Here is a 27,567-nt window from a genome sequence, read left to right as displayed (position 1 = left end):
AGAGCTGACTTGGCTGCCCAACAACAATAAAACTTCAGAAGTTGAGGCTGTGTTTGGATGTTTGAATTGCAACTGAATCGCAATAACTCAATTCAATAAAAAGTTGATAACCAAAGTGGGTCGGCCTCAAATCTGCCCAAGAGCAACAACTATCATACAAATTGCAATCTACAGCTTCAAGTTCAATCTAAAACACATGAATAAGAATTAAAAACACACTAACCCCCTGTCATCTCCTATAGAATGATGAATTGGATGAATTGCAATTCAGTTAAATCAACAATCCAAACACAACTCAATCCTATGCTTGGATCCACTGTAGGATTGGATTGCAAAGCTGGTCCAATATGAATACCAAGGTAACTACCATTTTGCAATTTCACCATTTCAATCTATTTAACTACTCGTTGCAATTCAATCCAACAGAACATCCAAACACACCCTAAAATATGAACAACACTGAAAAATGCGTGACTTTTTTCAAATAGGATTCAGTGCAAACCTCTCACATTCAAATCATATATGATATGATTTTAATGATATTGGCAACAAAAACATAGTTACTTGGGCAATAGGAGTGCAACATCCTCCATATAAAACATGCACACAGTAGTAGCACACTTCTATCATGATAATCACACCGTTATTATCAGATATGATGACATATATGGCCCACCCATCAGAACTACTATCATGCTAATTATGGGGGTATGCTTAGCTTTTTCATATTCAGTACTGGATCAGCTCTTCAGCGTTGCTGTGCTGAGTTAATCAACTTGTTGCTGAAGTCCCACAGTTTTTTTGCCAGCCCTTCGTCTCTGGCTAACGGGCTCGCTTTAAACTCATTGCAGTCGAGGAAGTACTTCCCTGTTTGGCCTTTGAGACTTGGGTGCAGAGCCACATAGCACGTTGTTGCCGCTCCCTGAAAATAGTTAGCTCCATATGGGTGTTATTCCACTATGAAATCCTCAATGTGTGCTGCTTTCATACGCCCCTTCATGTGGCCACATGTGCCAACCAGGTACATGTGTGGAAACAATGCTCCTGAAGTGGGTCCCTCTGTGTTCATGGTCTCACCCTAATGGGCTGGTCCACACAGAGTATGTTGAATGTGGACTGTTGGTTCTTTCACAGGTGGCTACCTAATAAGTCGATCCTTTTGGGTCAGCTATGTGGCGGGGCCCACTTAACGCGTGGTTTAGATGTCCCAGATGCATGTCAGGTTGGCATGTGTTGCCACATGTAGAGGTGTGTGTTCTCAGCAAAGCTGAACTACCCAAATAACATATTTATACTTGAATTTAAGCTTTGGAAATGGGTATGGCACCCATTTCAGAGTATGTGTAACATATCAGTAAAGTGCAATACATTAGGAAAAAAAAAAAAAAACATACCCAGAAACGGCTAATTTCCACTGTGTGAAAAAATGTTACCAAGTTAGCAAAACCAGCCACAGGATCTACAACTTCAACTCGAATTTGCAACTTGGAAGTTACTTCCTCTCAAGCCAATCCAATGCAGATACAAGACAAGTTGATATGGGAACAGATATCCTGCAGATGCTTCTTTAACTGTATGATGTAGATTTCCAGTATATGCTGTTTTAATAGGTGAATCAGGAGGTTGTTGGTGCGACTCATCCATATCGTTGCCCAACGATACAGATATGTATTGGGTGATACATATAGCATCTGATTACTGGGGTTGTAACATGCTGGGACCCCGAATATCAGATCGATTCGACCATCGGATGAATCATACCAGTCAGATGGCAATCCTAAATAAATCATGTAATTCTGAATGGTGTGGGCCATGGAGGTTTCAGATCAAGCTGATCAATGGACCTCTCTCCTAATCAATCATGGGAGGAGGGTCAATGGTCAGTTTGGATCTAACCAATATGCATAAATGGACCCTAAAACCGAGATTTAGAAAAAATCCCCAAATTATAATTTGGTTCATCAAAGCTGAATCGAGTCTAGAGACTGTCGAGTGTCGATTAGACATTCGACACTGTTGGTCTGACCGACAGATTGTCAATTTGATTGACAGGTCGGTCCGACCAACAGGAGGTGAAACAGCCTATTTGATTCTGATTTTGAGAATTTGAATTAATGGTTCAATTATAACTATAATTTTAAATCAGTTATACATGTCGAGACAATTGGAATGTCATTGGGATGATGGATGACCACTTTGATTGATCGAGTGGGTCCCGCTTGAGGTCTTAATGCCCCGTATGAAGGGTTAGATTTGAAGTTCATTTAAGATCTTAATACCCTGTATTAAGGGTTAGATCTAAAAGAACATGATTGGAGAGCGTTATGGACCCAAATCTAGAAATTGATCAATCAAGAGTGGGCCCCACTATGCGAATTCATCTAAATTGGAAAATGATTATAAATGTATACTATTTTAGGGAACACTTAGGTTTTGTTGATTGGATTAATTATTCGAATGGAATCAATCTCACCAGATTTTCCAGGTGAGTGATCCCAATGTATTTCCTCTCCTTAAAAATTAATTTAGTGTTTGCTATGTTGATTGTTTGATGTTTGTGGGTGATTTAGAATGATTTGATACTTATTCTTGTTTACATTTGTTAAATGTATAATTGCCTATAATTCGTTACTATTGTAAGCTTCCTTATTATATGTTGAATGATTTGTTTTAAAGTTTAATCGTTGAACCCTAGCATGCTGAGTGCACAATCCGTGCCAGTCGTTCCTGGGGACCACCGGGATAAAAATTTGTTCCCAGTAGCCATACTTCCAGATGCGGGATTAGCCCATGCCTACCGATAGGTAGATGCCTTCCCAAGCGGAGGATGCGTGTTGATGAAATTCCAACTCAAGCAAGTGGATGTAAATCCCCACTTGAAGCACTCTCACATTTCAATTAAGTACTGTTTATTCAATTTGATTCATGTTTGTTCTATATTAATTTTAATTAGATGAAACATGCTGGGATTTCTCACCAGGCTTGGGCAACTTACATTTTATTGATGGAAAAAACATACAGATGTAATGGATGTTGAGCTTGCGGCGTAATAGCAGGAGAACGTGGTTGAGCCTATGGATGACCCACGGGACACGTGGCCGTATTTAATAGGAGAAGAATTGGCTACATTGGATTAATTTCAATTTATTTATTTGATTGCTTCGAAAATGTTTATTTCCTAGTTTAAGTTCTATTTCTAGCTATTTGTTTAATTGGGAATATGATGTTGGGTTGTAGTTGGGTGTGATGGTCTTGGACATGGTTTAAATTATTGTTAAAGGGTTGATGATTATTACATCGGATTAAGGCCCCAGATGGGTGGGCCAATAGATATTTTAATTGAAAATTTATGAATTTATCTGGTTTGATTTGAGGTGTGTAAATGTTTGTAAATAAAACTTAGAGTGGACAACATAAACAGGGTTACGGCCTCTGAATAAATTGTGTTTTTTTATATTAGATGGAGTACACTAGCGTACTGGTCGCGATACGGAACTCAGGTTTGGATGCGAGCTTGGTACCCAAATTCCGGGTTGTGACAGAACCTGATATATCTCATTTATCATTTCACCTGCATTTATAGAATCCGCTTCAAGCCATGCATTACCTAAGTCTAAGATCAGCTCAAGTCCCTAAAGTCAGCCATCAACTCAACCAAGTAAATGAGGCTGTTAGCTACTCTCTCCATGAAAGCACAGGCATTCCAGACAGCTCCATTGGTACTTGATCCATCCTCAGGGTTTTTGACCATGCACACCCATTTCTTCCAATAATTCCAGATTTATTGGATGACCCCAGCTCTCCAAAATGTGCCTAGAATGCATCATTACCATTTTTGCTCCAATCTATACGGACCGAATGATTTTGAACATGTCGATGGATTTTCGTGAGCACCCTTGATTTATTCTCATCAGAACAGCTTGTTTGTATAGGAAGAATTCCAAACAGTGGACATGGAAAATCCTCAGCAAATGGAAAATTGCAGAATCCAACAGTTATTCTGTTGTTCTGTTTTTAGTGTTATTTTCCTTAGAAGTTCAAAAGGCCAAACAGCAAGAGCTCTCTTGTAACTGTGAAAATCTAGGTTTAACCAAAAAAAAAAAAACTTTGTTTCTTCTTCTTGGGAAATGGTTTTACCGTCTTTTCTTTTCTTTTTCTGTTTTTTTTTTTTTTTGGAGAAAAATCTCCGAGAAGGAAATTGATTTCCTCCTCTTTTTTAGTTTCTCAAATAGAGGAACTGTCACATCAGGAGAGTTCATACTCTTTTCCTCCACCTTCCCAAACTGGTTGCACTCATCTGAAAAACGTGTAAATCACTAAATGCTGACTTCCAAACTACGAACTTGCATGTTCAATGAAGGGTAGGCTTCTGCTTCTTCTTTCATATTTGAAACTGGAAACTGCAGATTTCCATAATGTTGAAAAAAGGAAAAGAAAAAAAAAAAAGGTCCACATTTTTCTTGTGGTCCCAACAAAGGAGATATTTAGAATATGAGAATCTGACATGATCAACTATGGAATTTTAGGATTGTCACCTTGGAACAATTTCTTCTTCTTCTTCTTTTTTTTTTTTTTTGAGCACATATTTATCCTTAAGTTCCCTCCAGATTTGAGACGAAACATGGCATTGGATTTTCGTGCCCGGATTATAATGTCACTTGTTAGTTCAGGAGAGAGCACAATTAGTGTACCAGTTTGCATCTGAAAAATCACAGTATATCTTGTCCCAATGTCTATTATATGGTGTGGATCAGTGGATCAGATAGCCTTTTCAATTACTGCATCCACAGCTTGTAGTCAACATCTGTCATACATGCGTCATAGATCCCGCTAGCTAACTATGCTGGAAAGAGGGCTAAAATATATGTTTGGCACAACTCACTAAGTTGTGGCAACTCATCCACCATATACGTCATCTACATGCATGTCGATCCAGACTAAGTCATGGGCCCTACAGAGGATGGAGCACACTCCAAAAGGTCACATTGACCTTATCATCCTAGCCATCCAATTGGTGGCCATTGAATTTTGGATAAAAAGGAAATGGTAGGCGCGAAATCAGATGGTTTGGGCTATGCATCATTTACCAAAGCAGGTCAATTGGAATTGTGTTGGTTTTTTGCAAAACTGGATGATTTTCAAACTGTGCCCAAGAAACCCAAGAAGCGGATCATGAACAGCAGCAGACTGCCAGTACAATTTAAGAATCATGTACCCTTTTTTTATACTAATTTTGGATAATCAAGGGCGTCTACATGATTTCATGGAAATAGCCACCTGCTTTTGTAGTTAGCCTAATCACTAATGTTATTGAGCATAAGGTCACATACCTGTGGTACATTTTTCCAGAACAGATATGTGAACACCATCAGAAACTCTGCAAGAAGTAGAAAGTCTTAGATAGTTGAAGCTGTCCATATGCTTTCATACCTAATTGAAGCTGTTTGGATTGGTGGAAACCAAAACGTGAATATGGAAAACCAAATTTCATATATGAGCAAGGGGAAATTCGGGGAAAAGAATCCACGTTAACCTATTGGTTTAAGCACACATGAATTCCATGGAAATATTCGAAGTTCAATAGCCAAAAGGCGAGAAATGTCTCTAGTTATAGTCAGTGTTCAGAATATTGGTATCATGTTATGTATCGCATCCTTGGGATACAAATATGTATCAATTATCACATAGGATATATCGTTTGTATTGGGTAATTTATCTCATTTTTTGGAAAATGTGGGGAAATATTGGGAAAATGGTTGAATTTTTGAATTTTGAATGAAACTTCAGGATTGTTGGAAAAAACCTTAATACGCACTTTAAATAATAACATCTCAAAAAATAAGTGCACATAATAGGTTTCCTTTGTATAGGGTCTTAAGCTATGCGTTGTCTAACTGAACTAACATTTGAGTGTATGTGATGATCATTTCATCAAACACCCCTACATACTTCGAAATTAGTCTTAACTGACAGCTAGTTCAAGGGAAATTTAAAAATAATAATATTTTAATATTTTTTTATTAATTTTTAATTAAAAATTATTTTTATTTTTCGAAAATTAACAAGGACTTGACAAATCAGTAGATCGGTTGTCGTACATGCTTGATTTCATGTTTGGAGTGCAACATTGTATGATGACTCCTAAATACTTCGAAATTAGTCTCAATTGACTGTTGGTTAAGGAAAATTTCAAAAAAAAAAAAAAAAAAACATGGAGAACATGAAGAACCAATGAATATTGAAATCAAAGAACCAAGTCCATGATTTTTCATGCAAAACATGAAGAACCAATAGATTTGTAACCATTTGACACTAATTTAATATAATTTCAATGAAAAAAAAAAGGATCAGAAATTGAAAATGCTCACCAGATCGAACATGTGGGATATATCGGACTACCTGTGCGTTTCGTATCCCATAGGTGTGATACAAGACATATCGTGGGATATATCGGCCGATATTGTCGATATTTAAAACATTGGCTATAGTGTAAATCTAGTATTAACAGGTTTTCCTAGAAATGGTTTTACCTTTTTCTTTTTCTTTTTTTGAGGGAAACTGTGGAAGTGGAAATTGATTTCATGCCTAGTTCTGTTTTCGCAAACAGGAAAGAAAAATAAAATCACATCTCTGGAAATTGATTTCACTTCCACGGATTTCAATTTTTTCCCACCAATCCAAACACCCACAAGCAAATATGAATAAGAGAAGCTAGAGATAGGAATTCTAAGCCCAGTCACATCTAGGAAAACCTCACCCGGTCCGAATGATGGTTGGTCAAATACCCACTTGGGGATTGTTCCCAACTTTCCCATATGCCCAAAGTTCCCCTACAGGACAGGGTACTTGACCAATTCTCATGAGAATAGGTAAGGTTTACCTGGTCGCCAGACTTGGCTTAATATTCCTCAGCTGGAAAACATACTCATTAGAAGGAAAGAGTGTCTCATCAGATTTGTCATTATTAGCCCCGGGTGAACAGAATTCGCTGTAATGTTCACACCTTCCTCCTGGTTTTCAATACATAGAAAGTATGCTTAGTAGAATCTAGAAAATTGCATAAGTAGTATTCTCTCTCCACATTCAACAATTAAGGTAATGAGAGAATATATTGATGAATGGAAAACCGAAGGGTGCATTTGGATGCACCAAATATCATGAAATTTCATGATATTTGGTGCAACCGAACGCATCCGTAAAGAGAGGTTGTCCACAGGCTCCAATTGCTTGTAGCCCTGGACCCACGAATGTCTTTGCATCAGTCCCCAACTGAAAATTGTAAGAAGCATAGTTATCATGGACTACTAAAATGGTTCTGTGAACTAAAGGAAGCATCAGTCACCTTAAAACGTCGAGACAGCTCATTGGCATGCAATATGTTTGATAATTTGGATTGCCCGTATGCCTTCTTGTCAGAATATCTGATAAAAGAACAAAAAATTCAGACTTTCAGTTTCTGAGTCCCACCATTTACTTCAAGAAATGTAATGCAGAAATCAATTCGTTTTTCTGATACAGCACACCAGAATAATTTATTTCAGAAAGGGGAAACTCTTCAGAACAGACATACCCGGCCTGATCGTTGATCCCATCAAACCGTATCCCTTCTTCGTAAGTATGAAGATGTGCTATGGATGACAGATTCACAATCCTTCCCTCAATCCCAGTTACTCCAGCCGTTTGTTTCATTTTTTCAAGTAGAAGATTCGTCAGGTGGAAATGACCTGACATGAAGAGGAGGAACAGATTGATTTTGCAATGGAATGTCCATCTCTTTTTTCTTAAACTGATGCATCTTTGTAAGTTTTGATTCTGTGAAGCAGAATATGATCATTGACCTGAGGCTATGCATAGCATCTTCAAATCCTCAATGTATACAAGTAGAGGTCCCCGGTTCAGTGATCCAGACTGTTGATCTGATGGGCCCCACCATGGGTGGACCGCACTCTGAGAATTTTTCTCATGTTGAATGTGGACTAGGGCTTCATTTCTTTTCTCAAATGTCTATTCATAGGCCATGAATCAAAGGATCACATTTGTTCCATGGAGGAGACTTTTCGGAAATTGTCGAGCCATTGTCGGGCCCAACTGATCAATCTAGATGACTGTACAATGGGCCGCACTCATACAACCTAATGATACAAGGATAAATACATATCCTCAGGTCACATATCATATAATTCCTGTTAATTTCATCAAAAACACTTGTGTGGCTGTGTAGTCGTGTGGGAGTATGGCTATTTGCTTCCTTGGATGAAGGACTCCATGTGGATGAGATCCACCCCATCCATTAGGGGTGCTAACCTGTGTTTGGAGTGGGGCCCAAAATCAAGAAGACTCGAAACACACGTGGGTGGGTTACACCATGGGCAACAATTGAGATGGGAAGTCCCACCATCAAAATTGTCTAAATTGAGTGTGGGGTCCACTGTGGTGTGTGTATGCCATTCAATTCACTCCCATGACGCGTGACAACGGGATGAATGGATTCCCTGAAAATCAGGTCATTCCATGAGTCATGGGCCACAACATGTGAATTTAGAGTTTTTAGGAATGATTTTACACCTTTACCTACAATGTGGCCCACCAAAGTCTTGTACTGGACTGATTTTCAGGACCCATGGTGAAAACGTGGCCGCACACCTGATGGACAGGTGGATCTGATGCAAATTCTCCCCCACATGGTGCTTGGTTAGTTGTTGGCACGCCACCATGTGACCGTGTAGTCAGGCTAGCACGCTTCTTATTTTATACCCTTACAGATCTTAATCTGATTACTTTTTCTTTTCATTTCATTAATACCTGGAATGACATGCATAAGAACAGAGTTTGAATAGACACTTACCAAGATGATTTGTTGCAAATTGCATCTCTATCCCATCTTGTGAGAGTTGATAAGGGCAAAACATTACACCGGCGTTGTTTCTGAAAAGTAGGGAAATAGGCTTTTGGTTTAGAAACAAAGAACACATTCCACCCAAACAAGATATACTAAAAGTCCAGGTCCATGTAAAGAACAACATTAATAAAATACACATTGCAACAACCGCGTTTTACACCACATAAAGCAAACATGATACAACCTTCCAGTGGCTGCGTTTGGCTGCATTATTGAATTGAATTCCAATAATTAGTACAATGTAAGTTCAGATCACCAAATTGCAATTACCTTAGTATTCAATATTCAAGCGCATATAATATATATATATATATATATATATATATATATATATATAATCTTAACTATGATTTTGAGGGCAACGTCAACCTAAGGTAACCACAAGTTGGTCATTACCTCTCTATGAAAATGATTAGTCAACTCAATAAATCATCCAAATGCAGCCCTATGAATAGAAGACCCGAATGAAATTTGGCACATTCTGATGATAAAGAGAGGGGAAGAGAGATTACATTAAGATGTTGAGAGGGAGATCCATCGCATTGAAATTATCTACAAATGCCCTGATAGACTTCAACGACGAAAGGTCAAGCTTCAAGATATCCACACGTGCAGCTGCATTGTCCTTGAGAATGAGCTGCTTTGCGTCATTTGCAGCATCGAGGTTCCTTGCAGCGATAATGACATGTGCCCCACGGAGAGCCAAGACTCTCACCGTCTCTGTGCCAATTCCACCTGCTCCTCCTGGACCACATTATCGTTTTGATTTGAAAATGGTTCGGTCATATTTAAATGAAGTAGAAATGGCATTTTGAGATTGAATAACATGCACTAATCAATACACTAAGACACTAGCACTTTTTTCCTTCTGTTAAAAAACATTGCTGGATGCAAAAAGCCAACAGACCGGTATTATACGATTCTGACTTCTGAGCTTCGACAAACATACGGTTTGTAGATGCTCTCATTCCATGTGCATTGAGCTCATGATTTATTAATCTAGATCATCAATTGATGGAACCACCATGTAAGGAGATGCCCCAAAATGTCCGTACTGGAATATCGTAATCCATTGATCAGTAGCCTACAAAGAGGCAAGAGAGAGAATAATCCAGGTCCATATCGAATAGAGAAAAGGCCAAAGATCGAATGTTAGGATATTCCAATATGGGGCCATCCCCTGTCCATGGCAGGGTCCATCCGGTCAAGTATGGACTACTGAACCATGGGCCCACATGTACAGAATAAAATATCAGCAAGTTGTATGTTTGCTGGGGCACCATTCAATTATCCAGTCATAGATATGGCATGATAAAACATCCAAATGATTAAGGGTGTGTTTGGTTGCACCAAATTTCATGAAATATCATAAAATTTGGCACCAAATTATACTGATTAAACATGAAATATCATGATATTTGGTGCAACCAAATGCAGCCTAAACAAACTCTAGACTGCCCTAATAACATAAATACTTCACTTTGTAGCCTTACATCTTACAAAGGTTTGGGGGGTTTGAAATACCTACTTCATAAAGAAGCTGTTATTTTCAACAATGGCATTTCCTCTTAATGCAAATACATCATTTTTTGGGTTGTTTGGTAGCTTGGATTTCATGAGATTTCGAATCAAAATCTCAAGGATTTTCTTTTAGGTGTTTTTGGTAGCTTGGAGTTCAAATATTGTGAAATTCAGAAATTGCATTTGGCAGCTTGGATTTAACTTAGAAATTATATTATGTATACTCACATGAAAATGAACTTGATGATGTAATTTGTCTCAAATTTTCCAACATAACCAATATGATCTTGAGACTGTAGGTTAGCAACAAAGGCTCAACACTTCAGCTGGTTTGGAATGAGCTAACCTACCAGGTGTACAATTTTTTTGGTGCATGTGTACCTAGTGCCATGCACAGGTGTAGTCTAAAAGAGGAGGATTTCAATCCTTGCATTTTGCACAACAACAATTTAGGAGGATTCCAAAATGGCCCTTCAAACGTCCTTAATAAAGGGTGATTTGGATTTTGAATCTATTTCCCCCAAAATCCTTGCCTTAGCGGGAAAAAGAGTAATTGGGAGCCAAACCCAAATACTGATATTGGAAAGTATTCAATGATTCTCCCGAATAATGGACTTGTTTGAGAATTATCTACCTGATTAAAACTAGAAACAACATTGTCTATGATGTTGGTATTGCTAACTACTTTAGGTGGAAACCTCCCCTTGACGTAAAATAATTGAAAAAAAGAAAAGAAAAAGGCATCGCCAGCTAATCTGATGAAGGTCACAGACATGTAGCCACTTATCAATGGTCAGCAACCCGTTACAGCCGGGTACTACCATATGCATTTGAAGGACATTGATGGCCTAGAAAAGCTAGAAACAGAACATCACATCAAGACCTAGCATCTCAAAGTAGAATGATATCCACAAATTGATGAATTCGAAGAACAAAACACTAAAAGAGCAGATAGGTAAAAGGATAACAGTAAGATGCCACCAGAACCCAGGTTCCTTCTCTACACCACCAAAGGGTCAGCCAGTGACCATGTGCTAAAACTGACCACCAGCCAAATAAGGGGAAACGATGCATTAGAGCCGGCTAAACAGTAATAAATTGGAGCATCAATCAGCGTATGCCATGTGGCATTCTAAAAGCACTTTCAAAAGAAATCAGATTTTTTTAAAAACTGCTTTTAGATTCCACTTGCCCCTTTCTGATTGGTGCTCTACCTTATTATGGTTCAGCAGGCTCTACTCTATCATTTCCATCATATCTATAGTTGCATGAATATTCCATTTTCGGGTGCTTTTTTTATTTGGCACTTACGTTGCTGTTTGCCTTTGATATCTTGCTATTTCTAGGCTCTTCAAATAATAAAATAGCTCCTTTTCTACCTTTTGCAGCTGCTCCCACTTCCTACTGCTTTTGATGACCGAGGCTGTGTTTGGGTGCACAAGTGAAATGCGTTGCAAAAATCCAGTTTAACTGAGAGGAATGACGAAAGACAATGACCTTTCCTAGTATTCATAAAGAGAAAGTAGCCCTTGCATTGCAGATGCATTCATTTCATTTCAAGTCCAACTTGAAGAAAACACATTGTAAACTGGAGCATGGTCCCTCAATATAAATGGTTAGAAGTAAATCAAAGTTTGGTCTTTAGCTTAGTAATGGCAATTCTTTTTTCTTTTTTTCTTTTGAAAGGCCTAGTAATGACAATTCAATTCGAATGTAAATCCAAATGCACCCTAAAAGTAGAAAACAACAAATGGTAGCAAACATCTAGCGAAAGGTCTCATGCAAACAACAAAAGCAAATCAACCATTCCAAAACCATTTATCTAACCCAACCATGGCATGAACTTGATTGATACTGAATTTTCAAATTGGGCATGTGAGTTTCTTGAATCTATTGAATTCTCATCGTCTTTGTCATACCAATTGTAGTAAAATATGTAAGAAAAAGGAAAAGCTTCTCGCTAGGGGCGATTTGGACCATTGATTTGGTTGTTAGCCATAGCCCAAAAATCACAGTGATTGTATGATCATAGCTGTCATATTTTTACTACAATGGCCCACCTTTTTGGTCAATTTTTTTTCCTGTCAATTTCCATACTTATGCAATGATTTAGTCCCACCATCATGGAATTTTCGACTATGGCCTGTCCATGTAGTAGCTGCTAGATTAATAGTCCGGATCACAATGGACATTATCCATGCTTAAAAGGTGGAGAGGATTGCTAGAATTCCATCAGTTCAAAACTGTTGAAAAATATTCCTAAAGAAAATCCCAAACTGGAATTCCATTCCCAGGGTGGCACATGTGCGCAGGAACAGGGACATTTATATGGTGGTCCCCATGGTTCTTGTTTCTTATCCAAAAAAATCAGAGCAGCCCACTGATCAGGAGAGCAACATATGCTCATTGAATGTAGACTGTGGTTATCATTTTCCCAATTGTCCACTTCTTCATAAATGTGTGGTCCACCTGATAAAAGGACCATCTTATGAACATACTGGATCCTAAACACATCATGTAATGTGTGGTGTGTTTGTGTTTGGAGCTTGAAGATGGGCCTCTGGAATTAGGCATACATCAGGAACGAAATAAAGGAGCAAATAGTTAAAAAATAAAAAATAAAAAAATCAATACAGATACAAAAGGACCGACATCAGCAACAAGGAAAATAATTCATTACTAAATCAAGACCAAAACACTTCTGAAAAAAAGGACATGCATATAAAATGGAGAAAAACTATAATTTCTGTGAAGTGCTATCCCCGTCATGCTCGTGGCAGATGATTGATCTGGTGGGCACAATGTGGTTGGGCCTGTGGTGGAAATGATCCGACCATCTGGTCTTTACAATATTTTCCTGTTGAATGTGGACTGTTGATCAATCTTTGAATTTTACAGGTCCATTTGCAGCCAGTTTACATTACGGAAGCCCAATCATCCAATTTTTCAACATGGGACATTAACAAGATGGTCCTGATCACTGTTCACAAGTGTCACTGGTGTAGAGTAGGTCGCGGACACTTTCATGTCCAAGATGGACTAGAGAAGGCCCAATCGAAGGCAGAAGTCATCAAGACCATCAAAACCTTAAAACAGGCATATTTTGGGGTAGCCCACGCCAAATTTGCAAGATTCCATCGGATTGACGGTCAAAAATCAATTTTATTTCCGTTTTTACTATTTTTAGTAAGTTTTGGGTTGACTGTTACTCTTCATCCGTTGGGCTTTAGGAGTTGTGCCCAACATGAAAAGTGTTTAGAAAAATTAGGAGAATAACATGGTTAAGCCACATGGGAAACTTACTATAAATAGTAAATTTACTATTTATAGTAAGTTACGAATTTTAGGGAGTTTTAGTTGTAGTTTAATTCCGAAACTTCTTCCCACACTTGGTATCCCTATTTAAAGTGTTGTAGACTCATTTATTTGGCAATCAATCAATTTACAAATTTTCATGAATATTATTTTTGTTTTCCTGCGTTTTCCTTGTGGATTCGAGGAGTCTATGTGAGGAGTTCAGAGAAGCTTCGTGGATTCGAAGTAGTTATGCCCCCTGAGGAAGACAGTGCTCGACCTCATCACGCCTATCCCTGTGTCAGTCACCTACATGTTTGAGATGTTTCGCACACACTTCATGGGGTGCAAATCATTGTAGGATTCCACCACTGCCGGAAATAGACTAGAGAACCAAATACCATCAATAGAAACTTGAGAAGTGTGATTGAAGGGGTGATTTGCAGCACACGTGCAAATGTGGCACACATGTGCGAGATCAAAACTATTCATTGGGTGGGGCCTCTGAATTACGCACTGTGGACCAAAATCCAGGGCAGTCTGCCCACAAGGTGGGTCATATGTGTAGAGAAAAATGGATGCTTAGAGAAAAAAGACACCACTACTCAAAATACAATTGAGGCCTGAGAGTGGAACAGCCTCATTTTTTTAGCCAGGGCAAGGGCAAGTTCAATCCAGCCTGAGAAATGGCCTGGATTTGGAACACATGCATGTGCCATGGCAAACATGTGCAGTGAATTGTATGGATCTCATGAATTTTTTTTATAAAAAAGACCAGTGCAACAAACCCAAATCAGATTCAAGAACATAGTCTCAGAAATGCACAAACACAGCTAACTAAGAATACAAAAATCCCAAAACATAGGCAGATCAACAAAAATAAATAAAAAAATAAATAAATCAAAGGAATAAAAAATCAGTTAGATTTCACTATCAATGAAAAAAACCCATTTAACAACTCCAAAACAGAAACAAGAAAAAAAATTCAACAATCAAGAAAAGCCATGCAAGATGTAGAAAAACTCAGATCAGTAACCATGAAAAGAGAATAAAAACCCAAATACAGGCTGGAGTCCCTACAAGTGGGGCCCATTTTTAGTTCCCCTTATGGCCCTACAGTGTATGAATGGGTGGACCATGCCCAAAGGTCTAGATTAGAAGATCTCATTAGCCATCCAATTCAGCCTTCTTGTGTTGAGTAAGGAACATTACTATCATAGGAGATCGATCCAACGGGTAGGATTGTCCTGTTGGGTAGATTTTAGGGGCATGGTCCACCTACTGTGGGCCCCATCAGATAAACAATCTGCATCACCAAACATGGGACCACTTGTTGGAACTCACGGCTAGAATACACACCAATCACCATACATATAGAACAAGGAAAACACGACTCCAATTACATGCAAGGACAATGCCATCAATCAAAACCTTGTAAAATACCCCAAAAAACCATCATTAGAGGAAAAAAGAAGAAGAAGAAGAAGAAGAAAGAGAGCACTCTAAATCTCGGGCAAAACATAATCAAAACCATATACATTTTTTTAAAAAAAAATCAGAAATTATATATCTATAAAAGGCCCAGATAACAACAACAACTAAACAAAGAGCACTCTAGACCTCAAGCAAAAGCATAATCAAAACCATATAATTTAAAAAAAAAATAATCAGAAATTATAAAAAATACCCAGATAACAACAACATCAACAACAAGAAACACCAAGATCAAAATGCAAAACCATGAAACGTACACAAAACCCATATCAGAAGGAAAAAAAAAAGACCAAGGAAAGAAAGGAAGAAAGAAAGAAAAGAACACCAACCTGTAACAATAGCAGTGAGATTGCTTGCATCAACACCCTCAGTAACCTGCTCAGCAGTTGAAGCAGATCCAAAACCACTTGCACCAGGCATTCCAGTCACCAATGAAATAATCCCCATCACTACCAAAACCCCCCTATAAAACCCTAATCTCCCAATCAATTTATCTGTTATAGCAAACAAACCAAATGCATTTAAAGAAAGAAAAAAGAAGAAGGAAAGCGACAAATGAGAGAGAATGAGTGAGGACGAGAGATGGAGATTGAAAATAAAAGCAAATGCAATGCGTGGGAAGGAGAATTTACAGTTGGGGAGTAGTTAGTAAATTAGTTGTGGTGACGAGACGGTGGGGAATTGAATGCAGGTGGGCCCCACACAGTGAAGCTTCCAACGATAAATGATATCCGTCTCTCTCTCTCTCTCTCTTTCTGTCTGTCTTCAGCCTTTTACAGCCATTGAATTGAATGGAAAGCAGGCTTGCTTTTGCGGACGTGTGCATGCACTGCAAAGCCGAGTTTTTGCACTGAAATTATGAATTTTCAGGACACAACTATCAAGAAGATGGAAGGAGTTTGAAAGTGGAGGAACGTTATAAGCTCCTGATGGGCCAGTTTTTACAGATGGTACGGTGGTTTGGAGATCCGATCCATTGATTTGAAGTATCCTAGAATGGATAGAGAGGAGCCAAAATTTAGCCAAGATTAGACGATCCTATCCCTTGGATTAGTAGCTTGAAAATAAACGGTTGGGTAGAACACCCAAAGATGGCGAGTAGCAACAGCACAGATGTACGCGTACCCCGCCCGTCTCTAGCAACGAACGGGCAGTTCTGTGGATGGGTCCACCGTCATGTATCTGTTTATCCACGCCGTCCATCCCTTCTCTCTTATCATTTCAACGTTGTGTAAAAAATATGATTCAGATCCAACGCTCAAGTGTACCACACCAAATAATAGGCTTAGGTCATGCTGTATGCACGAATCATTAAATGCATGAGTAACGAGAAATTTACTACTGTACGACCCATTTATGGCCCATTTTCCTTCTTATGCCCACTTCTTTTTACCTCACCAGTATAAGCCCCAGATGTACGGACGACTTGCCAAAGGTCGAAAATGCCCCCTGCTTTTTCCTTCAATTGGATCGCCTGGTGATTGAAGACGAGCGCAGACCCTCTCGAACACCGAGTCGTACGAACGGTTCAAAAGAGATCAAAGTTAGTGGCCCCACAGTTACGTATTTATTATATCCACAACGTTCATTCATATTTTGAGATAATTTCGGAGCATTATTCAGGAAAACGAAATCATATCCAAAGATCAACTGGACCACACCACAAAGAGCATGGGAAAATTGTTTTTCACCGTTAAAAATTGTGTAGAGCCCACATAACATTTATTTTCCATCTAATCTATTCATAAGGTCACAAAGGCCTGGATGAAGAGGAAAAACAAATTTCATAATGATCCAAAACTTCTTTAACCCCTAAAAAGGTTTAAGTGGTAGACGTTCAATTCCCCACTGCCTTTTACAGCGTGATCCACTTGATAGTGTGGTCCACTTGATAGCTAGATCTGTCTTATTTTATGTCTCAAACCTTAATACGAGTTCGCCAAATAGATGGACGGTTTGGATATAACACCGACCTCATGATGGGACCCACAAAAGCGACAGCAAAAAAAGTTCCGACTATGGCAACAGTCCTGCGTCAGTTAGTTTTTTTTTTTTTTTTTAAATAATAAAATTTACAAGGAGAACTTTTTCTCCATTACATTTTTCTCTAATACATAATTATATAAATACTCATCTATAAGTGTATAAAAATATTTTTCTATCTTTTAATTCATTTTTTTATTTTTATTTTTAACAAGCATATCTCCTAAACTAGAATGAGTTACTTAACATACCATATATGATATGATTTTAGGTAGGAGAAGCTAATTTATCCAACTAACCTAGTTATTTTTCAAGATTTCATCAGCTTGATAATTGAAAATCTATTTCATTCACTTTGCGGTCAATTTTAATCAATTCACGGTCGATTTCAGTCATTTCATTCACATCGCGGTCAATTTCATTCACTTCACGGTCAATTTCAATCAGTTCGCGGTAAATTTCATTAACTTCGTGATCAATTCTATGCATTTCGTGGTTAATTCTAGTGAATTCCCTTCACTTCATAGTCAACTCCATGCATTTCGAGGTCTATTCCGGCGATTCCCCATCACTTCTCGATCAATTTTATGCATTTTACGGTCAATTCCCCTCACTTCATGGTCAACTTCGTGCATTTAACAGTCAATTCCCTTCATTTCACGGTCAATTCCATGCATTTCATGGTTAATTCTGGTGATTCTACTTCACTTCACGATCAATTCCATGCATTTCATGGTCAATTCCCCTTACTTCACGGCCAATTCAATGCATTTCACGGTCAATTCCCTTCACTTCACGGTCAATTCCATGCATTTCATGGTCAATCACTGGAATTGAAGGGAATTGACAGTGAAATGCATTGAATTGACCATGAAGTGAAAGGGAATCGCTGGGATTAACCGTGAAATGAATGGAAATGACCGTGAAGTGAAGGGAATCGACCGTGAAATGCACGGAATTGACCATGAAGTGAAAGGGAATCAGCGGGATTGACCGTGAAATGCATGGAATTGACCGTGAAATGAAGGGAATTGACCATGAAATGCATGGAATTGACCGTGAAGTAAAGGGAATTGACCATGAAATGCATGGAATTGACCATGAAGTAAAGGGAATTCGCCGAGATTGGCCGTGAAATAAATGGAAATGACCGTGAAGTGAAGGGGATTGAACATGAAATGAATTGAATTGACCGTGAAGTGAATGGAAATTGCCGGAATTGACCGTGAAATAAACGGAATTGACTGTGAAATGCACGGAATTGACCATGAAGTGCAGGGAATTGACCATGAAATGCATTAAATTGACCGTGAAGTGAAGGGGAATCGTCGGGATTGACCGTGAAATGCATGAAATTGACTGTGAAATGAAGGGAATTGACCGCGAAATGCATGGAATTGACCGTGAAGTGAAGGGAATTGACCTTGAAATGCATGGAATTGACCGTGAAGTGAAGGAAATTCACCGAGATTGACCGTGAAATGAATGGAAATGACTGCGAAGCAAAGGGGATTGACTATGAAATGAATTGAATTGACCATGAAGTGAAGGGGAATCACCGAAATTGACCGTGAAATGCATGAAATTGACCATGAAATGCACGGAATTGACCATGAAATGCATTGAATTGACCGTGAAGGGAAGGGGAATCGCCGGGATTGACCATGAAATGCATGGAATTGACCGTGAAATGAAGGGAATTGACCGTGAAATGCACGGAATTGACCATGAAGTGAAGGGAATTGACTGTGAAGTGAAGGGAATTTGCCGGGATTGACCGTTAAATGAATGGAAATGACCGTGAAGTGAAGGGGATTGACTGTGAAATAAATTGAATTGACCGTGAAGTGAAGGGGAATCGCCGGAATTGACCGTGAAATGCATGAAATTGACCGTGAAATGAAGGGAATTGACTGTGAAATGCACGAAATTGACCATGAAGTGAAGGGAATTGACCATGAAATGCATTGAATTGACCGTGAAGTGAAGGGGAATCACCGGGATTGACCGTGAAATGCATGAAATTGACCGTGAAATGAATGGAATTGACCATGAAGTGCACGAAATTGACCGTGAAGTGAAGGGAATTGATCGTGAAATGTATGGAATTGACCGTGAAGTGAAGGGAATTCGCTGGGATTGACCATTAAATGAATGGAAATGACTGTAAAGTGAAGGGGATTGACTGTAAAATAAATTGAATTGACTGTGAAGTGAAGGGGAATCGCCGGAATTGACTGTAAAATGCATGAAATTGACCGTGAAATGAAGGGAATTGACCGTGAAATGCACGAAATTGACCGTGAAGTGAAGGGGAATCGCCGGAATTGATTGTGAAATGCATGAATTGACCGTGAAATGCACGGAATTGACCATGAAATGAATGGAAATGATCGTGAAGTGAAGGGAATTGACTGTGAAATGCATGGGATTGGCGGTGAAGTGAAGGGGACTAACCGTGAAGTGAAGGGGATTGACCATGAAGTGAAGGGGAATCGCCAGAATTGATCGTAAAATGCACGGAATTGACCGTGAAATGAAGGGAATTGACCGTGAAATGCATGGAATTGACCGTGAAATGCATGGAATTGACCGTGAAGTGAAGGGGAATCATCGGGATTGACCATAAAATGCATGGAATTGATCGTGAAGCGAAGGGAATTGACCGTGAAATGCACGGAATTGACCGTGAATGCATTTCATGGTCAATTCTGGCAATTCCCCTTCACTTCACGGCCAATTCAATTCATTTCACAGCCAATTCCCTTCACTTCACGGTCAATTCCATGCATTTCACAGTCAATTCCCTTTACTTCACGGTCAATTCCATGCATTTCACGGGAAATTCCCTTCATTTCACGGTCAATTCTATGCATTTCATGGTCAATCCCGACGATTCCCCTTCTCTTGATGGTCAATCCCGATGATTCCCCTTCTCTTCACGATCAATTCTATGCATTTCACGGTTAATTCCCTTCACTTCACGGTCAATTCCCTTCACTTCACGGTCAATTCTATGCATTTAACGGTCAATTCCCTTCATTTCAAGGTCAATTCTGTGCATTTCACGGTCAATTCCCTTCATTTCACGGTCAATTCCATACATTTCATGGTTAATCTCGGTGATTCCCCTTCACTTGACGGTCAATTCCGTGCATTTCACAGTCAATCGCTTTCATTTCACGGTCAATTTCATGCATTTCATGGGCAATTCCGGTGATTCCCCTTCACTTCAATTCAATTCATATCACGGTCAATCCCCTTCACTTCACGGTCATTTCCATTCATTTCATGGTCAATCCCGGGAATTCCCTTTCACTTCACGGTCAATTCAATGCATTTCACGGTCAATTCCCTTCACGGTCAATTTTGTGCATTTTCACGGTCGATTCCCTTCACTTCACGGTCATTTCCATTCATTTCATGGTTAATCCCGGCGATTCCCTTTCATTTCGTGGTCAATTCAATGCATTTCACGGTTAATTCCCTTCAATTCCGGTGATTGACCGTGAAATGTATGGAATTGATCGTGAAGTGAAAGGGAATCGTCGAAATTGACCGTGAAGTGAAGGGAATTGACCATGAAATGCATTGAATTGACGGTGAAGTAAAGGAAATTGACCGTATAATGCATGGAATTGACCGTGAAGTGAAGCGGAATCACCGGAATTGACTGTGAAGTAAAGGGAATTGACCGTGAAATGCATGGAATTGACCGTGAAGTGAAGGGAATTGACCTCGAAATGCATGGAATTGACCATGAAGTGAAGGGAATTTGTCGGAATTCACCACAAAATGCATGAAATTGATCATGAAGTTAATGAAATTTACTGCGAACTGATTGATATTGACTGTGAAGTAAATGAAATTGACTGCGAAGTGAATGAAATTGACCGCGAAGTGAATGAAATAGATTTTCGACTATCGACTAAATAAAATCTTGAAAAATAACTAAGTTGGTTGGCTAAATTAGCTTCTCCTACCCCAAAATCATATGGGGTACGTTCAGTAACTCATTCTAGTTTAGGAGATATGCTTGTTAAATAAATAGACAAAGAAATGAATTAAAAGATAGAAAAATATTTTTATATACTTATATATACTTATTTACATAATTATGCATTAGATAAAAATGTAAGGGGGGAAGCTCTCCTTGTAAATAAAAATAAAAATAAATCTGCCAAACGGCCGCGGCAGCCTAAGCTTCTTTTTTGTTTTTTTGTTGTTGCTTTTGTGGGTCCAATCATGAGGTCTGTGTTATATCCAAACGGTCCATCTATCTGGTGAGCTCATATTAAGTCTTAAGACCAAAAATAAAACAGATCTAACTATCAAGTGGACCACACTGTAAAAGGCAGTGGGGAATTGATAATCTACCATTGAAACCCTTTTAGGGGTTACAGAAGTTTTGGATCATTATGAAATTTGTTTTTCCTCTTCATCCACGTCTTTGTGACCTTATGAATAGATTGGATGGAAAAAAAATGTTATGTGGGCCCTACAAAATTTTTAACGGTGAAAATCAATTTTCTCGCTGCTCTTTGTGGTGTGGTCCAGTTGATCTTTGGATATGAATTTTTATTTTTATTTTGGATAATGATCCGAAATGATCTCGAAACATGGATGAACGTTGTAGATGTAATAAATATGTAACTGTGGGGCCATGTAACTTTGATCTCTTTTGAACCGTTCGTATGACTCGGAGTTCGAGGAGGGTCAGCGCTCGTCTTCGAGCACCAGCCGATCCGTTGAAGGAAAAAGCAGGGGCATTTTTGACCTTTGGCAAATCGTCTGGGCCTTATTCTGATGAGATAAAAACAAGTGGGCTTACAAAGGTAAATGGGCCATAAATACAGTGGTAAATTTCTCAAGAGTCATCTTTGGTGCGGCCGACTTCACCATTGGATCTAACTTAGGGCGTGTTTGGACGCGCGACTTAAGATGGAGTAGGGTGGAGTAGGTGGGATTGGATTGTCGAATCCCATCCTGTCCGTATGCAGGTCTGTTTGGGCAGCGAGGGATTGAAGACGGTGTGCAGATTTCGCTGGATTCGGTTGTCTTTCTGTGGGATTGCGAAATCCCGCGCTGGAGAACTCGTTGGATTAGGATCCCTTCATAGGGTTTGCATGTGGCGGGAGAGATGCTAGATGAAGGGTTTTTGATGAATCCATGGATGGCAGATGATGTATTTCTGGAGAACGGGCATTCAATCATTGAATCAAAGAGGCGGATCATCGGGAGAATTATTTACCGTTTGACAAAGATCGAGGAAGGGAGAGGAGAGGTGATCGGAGAAGGAGAGGGTTTTTTTTTTTTAAATTAATTTTCTTTTTCCCATTTTCAGGTTTTCTCCCTCTCGCTCAGTCCTCTCGCCATTTCTGATCGAATGGTGCAGAAATCTATCCCTTTCGTCATCTTTGAGAGCTTATTTTATGCTATTTGAGCAAAAATGAGGTGAATCCAAAACTCAAGTGGGCCACACGAGAGGAAACAACGAGGATTCACTGAGAACCGTTGAAAAATTCCTGTAACCATAAAACCTCTGTGTCAGGCTATTTTTTCATATTTTAATTTCACCAGTGGTAATGACCCTATAAACGGTTTGGATGTCATCTAAACCGAATCTGCCCATGTTTGGCATGCAATCCCACGCCCGTCCAAACACAATCACTCCATCAATCCCGTGAGCCGCCCGCCCGTCCAAACACGCCACTAGCTGGCCGCTGGATGTAGCAATCCGGTGGGATTGCATGTAATCCACTGACGCCATCTTGGAAGCCGTGCAATCCATCCTAATACAATCCAATCCCATCCAGGCCGCCCGTCCAAACAGGCCCTTATTTTCGTTCACATACCTTAATGGCCTGCTTGGATAGTTGTATTAAATGAGAGTGCATTACTAATTCCACTTTGAAATTTGAAATGACACGTTTGAAAGGAGCGTGAGATTAGATTAAATTAACTTTATAAGCTTTGAAAAATGAGCCTTATGTTGAAAAGTGTGAAAGCTTTGAAAAATAAGCCTTATGTTGAAAAGTGTGATATGAAATTACTAATATATGGATGATGGCTTTTTTATTCATGTTCAATTCAAATACAATTTGAAAATAAATTTTGAAATTTATTTTTTAATGTATACATCCTAAACATAGTATTAGAAAACATGGGATAAATTTAATCGAGGGATGATATGTTACACATGCATTTATTGTAATTTTTACAATTCCATCTACCTTAATCCCACCTAATGCAACTGTCCAACAGCTCTAACTTATTAATCCCACCAATGCAGCTGTCCAAACAGGCTCTAACTTATTTTCGCTTACGTACCTTAAAATGGTACAAGAGAAGGGACAGATACATCTGCCTGGGATCGTGGATAGAGCCGTTGTAGGACCCATGAGAGAAGGGACAGATACACATGCCCAGGTCGTGGCTAGAGATGAGGATAGGACGCCATCCGTGTCCCCCACAGGAGTCGGGATCCTCTGTTATCAGGTCAATAGAGAATTCCTGTTACCTTAATGGTTTGGCCTCCGAAGCTGTTTTTTATTATTTTTATTTTTTTAATGAGGGGTGACGTGGACCAATGAGAATTTGGGTATCAGGAATTCTCTATTGACCTGTTAACAGAGGATCCGGACTCCCCCTACAGATGGGGAAGCGGATTGCGTACGGAGCAAGTCTAGTAAACTCAGGTAGACCACATCACTGGAATGTGAATTGAATGCCCATCATGGATAGCTTCTTGTGCTTTGAATCAAGCTGATTTTTGTGTTTTACTTTCATCCATGTTTGTGTTACCTACGTCCGTGCTACCAGGATCCAGCATATATGTAGTATCACGTGCCATAGGAAATAGTGGTGATTGAATGCTCATCATTGAAGACTTATTATGGCGGTGAAAGTTGTTACCACTTAAATGTGGTTGAATAGATGTGATCAATTGCCTAGGTACAACTATTAATGGACCTATAAAGAAATAGAAAGATGTAGACAACGGGAGAGTTGATGATGGCCACTGACCCTCTAATGCTTTATGCCGGTAAACTTAGATTAAAGGCTTGAGCATAAGTTTATTTGCTTACTTCTCTTTAATTGTAACAACTCTACTTATAAGGTACTTAAGTGGTCTTAATGCCTGCATATCCCTGTGGGATTTGCTAGATTCACTGAAAGGTCCTTATTTGGATAGAAATCTACTCCCGAAAATACCGTCGAGCCGCCTTGGTCAGCATAATATTTAGGTAGGATCATTTTGAATATTTCCTTTTATTGATTCGAGGTGGGATTCTCTCCAGATTTCTGGTCCCGCCTCTGGCCGTTGTCGATTTGGTTAGCTTGGGAGATGATTCTCCCCTACCGAGCTTTGTCCACAAACAACTCAGCTTGAGGTTAGCGGGCTCATTTCTTCATCGGGAGAGTCACTTGCTATATCTTCCGAGCTATGTGCTCTATCAGTTAGAAATAGAAGCCCATCCTAGTCTTCTAGTCATTTCAGCTTCAAGACATCTCTCTCATGATTGGTTATCCTCCCTATATAGTGGACTCGTTTGGTTTTCCCACAACAATTGTCACTCACTTTCAGAAAGTAAAAGACTAAATTGATTTAAAAGTGCAGGAATCTAATTTTAAGTTTAAAGCAGGTTGGTCTTTTTTGAATTTTAAATCGAGCCTAGGTTTGTCATTTGCTGGTGAGCGCGAGAGCTAAAAATTCAACACCCGACGCAGAAATCAAATAGGTATGATTACTATTGCGAGATACAAGGGGGCGTGCATTGATGGTAGATCACCATTCGGATTCTGGACAAATCACAGTTTGACAGTTATCACCCGGGCCATCACATTTTACTCGGACGAATCCCTCGCGACCACGTGGAGGGGTGCATCAGTAGAAGCGTCTCCTCGGGCTCTCACATTGACATGTGGCACTATGTAGGAGTAAATGCATTGTCAGAGGAGTTATATAAATACTCTGATCTTCATTTTCTATTCATTTGTTTGCTTTGTAAAGGCCGAGCTCTGCCGACCAGCATCTAGTCTTCACCTCGGCACAACAGTCTTCTCTCCCCGGCATCTGCCAGTTCAAAATTCCTATGCCAGAGCTTTTTCCGGTACGCCAGAGTCCATCTCCCTTTCTCTTATGTTCCTCTTTCACTTTTTTTCTTTTTATGCCTTCCGGGGAGGACTCTAGGGCGGCCACTATCTCTAGCCTATTTCAAGAGGAGTCAATGGGTAGTAGCTCCAATTTCAGGCCCGCATCATATGTAGAGTTTGAGCCTCGGGAGCCCATCCCTTCACCTGAGGTGGAACCTCCATCAGGGTTGGAACCACAAACTGAGGCGACCTCCTCACAACAAGCTAAGCCGACCCCCTTGTCTTATAGAGATATGGCGCTTACAACCAATATTTTTGTGTCTAGGTTGAGGGTGACTGACTTGAAAGCCCTTACGTCCAAGTGCATGATTTCCAACTTAGTGGGGCTTCGACTTCCCTGAGCCCAAGAAGTCCTTAGCCAACTGAACCCTATATCCAGTGTTCTTCTCTTGCGGTCTTCATTTACCTCTCCATCCTGTCGTGAGAGAGCTACTTCACTGCCTTAGAGTCACCTCGTGACAGCTGAACCCTAACGTTTGGCAAGTTGTCTTCGGTTGTTGTGTTCTTTGGGAACTTATCAGAAATTCAGAGCTCATGGTGAATGAGCTCCTCTACTTGTACTAGGCCAAGAGCAGCCTTGACTCTCATGGCTAATATTACTTTTCTTCATGGCCAGGCAAGGGTCATGCTATTATTACCAACAATCTGTCCTCTAACAAAGGTTGGAAGGACAAATGTTCTTTACAACTGGGCAGTCGGAGGCTCCTATGGCAGAGTTGGAGGCCTTACAAGCTTGAGTCCCTACCTCCTTCACCTTCCCAGGTCAGAACACGTATCGAGACACTGTGCTTATGTAACACCTCATACATTTCAGTAATAGGGTGTTACCATTTACATCAAGTGTAGTATGAGTGTGTGTGAGAACACATATAACCTATAATTTACACATCGCTTGATTAATCATGATTGACCATTTTAACTACATAATGTCGGCCACACAACTACCTGTTTGATTTGATATAAATTTGCCCTTGATTGACCATTGACTTCTCAACGTAGCATTACATCATCTATGATTGTTCAACCCATGATCTGAACCTACCCGTTGAGACGTGTGATATCACACCTAAACACCTCATGTCGATCCAGATACAAAGATAAACCAATCCCTCGATTTTTGTCCTAAACTGACATGAACAATCTTCATCTTAACCACGGAATAAGGCCAATCATGTAATCGATCTTGAGATCAGCCTATAAAATCAAATATACATCAATCTAACCCTCTAGAATAATCTTCACCCATAGATCAAACCATCCATCCATTGATTTTTAAGATAGATCATCACATCAGCAAAGAATCCTATTTTTAGGATCTCGATCTCCTTAACAAATATATGTAACCATCCTTCTTAGATTTAGAAACCCGAATTATGAAATCCACCATTCATCGAGTCCACGACTTCCTGTGGGATGATTTGGCACTTATAAAACATAGCCATCGAATTATAAAAGCTACCATTAGAGTCTATCTATATTAGCTTGGAGATGTTTAGAAACATCGGTGACCAGATCAGAAAATGATCTGATTGTTAAATAGTTGGTAATCATTAGATAGACTCATAAAAGCAAGAAGTATGGCCCACCCGAGCTTTGGATTTGCCTGATTTTTGGTCAGAGAACTTGAGTGAGACCTTCAAAGTAAATGGATGGAGTGTATTTCATTAAATATCACTATGGACCCCACCCTTGGCTTGTGTGTGCACCAACGGGTGTGTACTCACAGAGCACCGAATCGGCCAGCCTGGTCAAACGGGGTTGACCTGATAGCCACCCAAAAAAGAGAGTTTTCTCTCTCCTTTCCTTTGTTTCCCACCAGCGACGGACAATGTCCGTTTGTTTAAATTATGGCCCACCATCAAGGACCTAGTGAATGATTTGAATTATCCATCTTGTAGACATGACAAATCTAACCCAACCTTACAACTTTTCATGTGCTAGCACACGTGTGCATGCACATGATTTTTGGCGCAAAATGTTGTGTGCGGATAGCTTCCAAAAATAGAAATTTCGTTTCCTCGTGAGCTGGCGATCCATGTACGTAGGAATCCTTTGATCTTAACCCTTTATTTTCAAGCAATCTCAATTGTGTATACCTCCTCGACATTAGGGTTTTACAACTTAAAGGAATGCAGAAAGAATCTTTCTGTTTGAGCATCAACTTGATCTCAACCATTCATGGGCTTCTAAAAGCCACTCCAAACCAATCCAAGGCATCC

General features: G+C 39.5%; 1 protein-coding gene across 2 annotated transcripts; it reads right to left on the bottom strand.

Annotated features, from left to right (window-relative positions):
* Positions 1 to 510: 510 nt before the first annotated feature.
* LOC131252974 (short-chain dehydrogenase TIC 32 B, chloroplastic-like) lies at positions 511 to 15,986 on the bottom strand. Of its 2 annotated transcripts, XM_058253787.1 has the most exons (9): positions 15,841 to 15,986; positions 15,538 to 15,702; positions 9,412 to 9,643; positions 8,846 to 8,925; positions 7,571 to 7,724; positions 7,343 to 7,421; positions 6,926 to 7,010; positions 5,331 to 5,377; positions 511 to 922 (listed from the first exon to the last, which is right to left on the bottom strand). In XM_058253787.1, the coding sequence occupies exons 2-9, from the start codon at positions 15,653 to 15,655 to the stop codon at positions 749 to 751; spliced, it is 969 nt and encodes a 322-aa protein (XP_058109770.1). In that variant the 5' UTR covers positions 15,656 to 15,702; positions 15,841 to 15,986; the 3' UTR covers positions 511 to 748. The 2 variants fall into 2 exon arrangements, with proteins under 2 accessions (XP_058109770.1, XP_058109771.1); XM_058253788.1 differs by lacking the exons at positions 5,331 to 5,377; positions 6,926 to 7,010; positions 15,841 to 15,986 and having other exon boundaries at positions 15,538 to 15,777.
* Between the last annotated feature and the right edge of the window lie 11,581 nt (positions 15,987 to 27,567).

The sequence above is a fragment of the Magnolia sinica genome, chromosome 8, assembly GCF_029962835.1.
Source record: "Magnolia sinica isolate HGM2019 chromosome 8, MsV1, whole genome shotgun sequence".
NCBI classification, from domain to species: Eukaryota; Viridiplantae; Streptophyta; class Magnoliopsida; order Magnoliales; family Magnoliaceae; genus Magnolia; species Magnolia sinica.
Note: the sequence above shows the minus strand (reverse complement) of the source record. Positions and strands in the feature narration are given on the sequence as shown.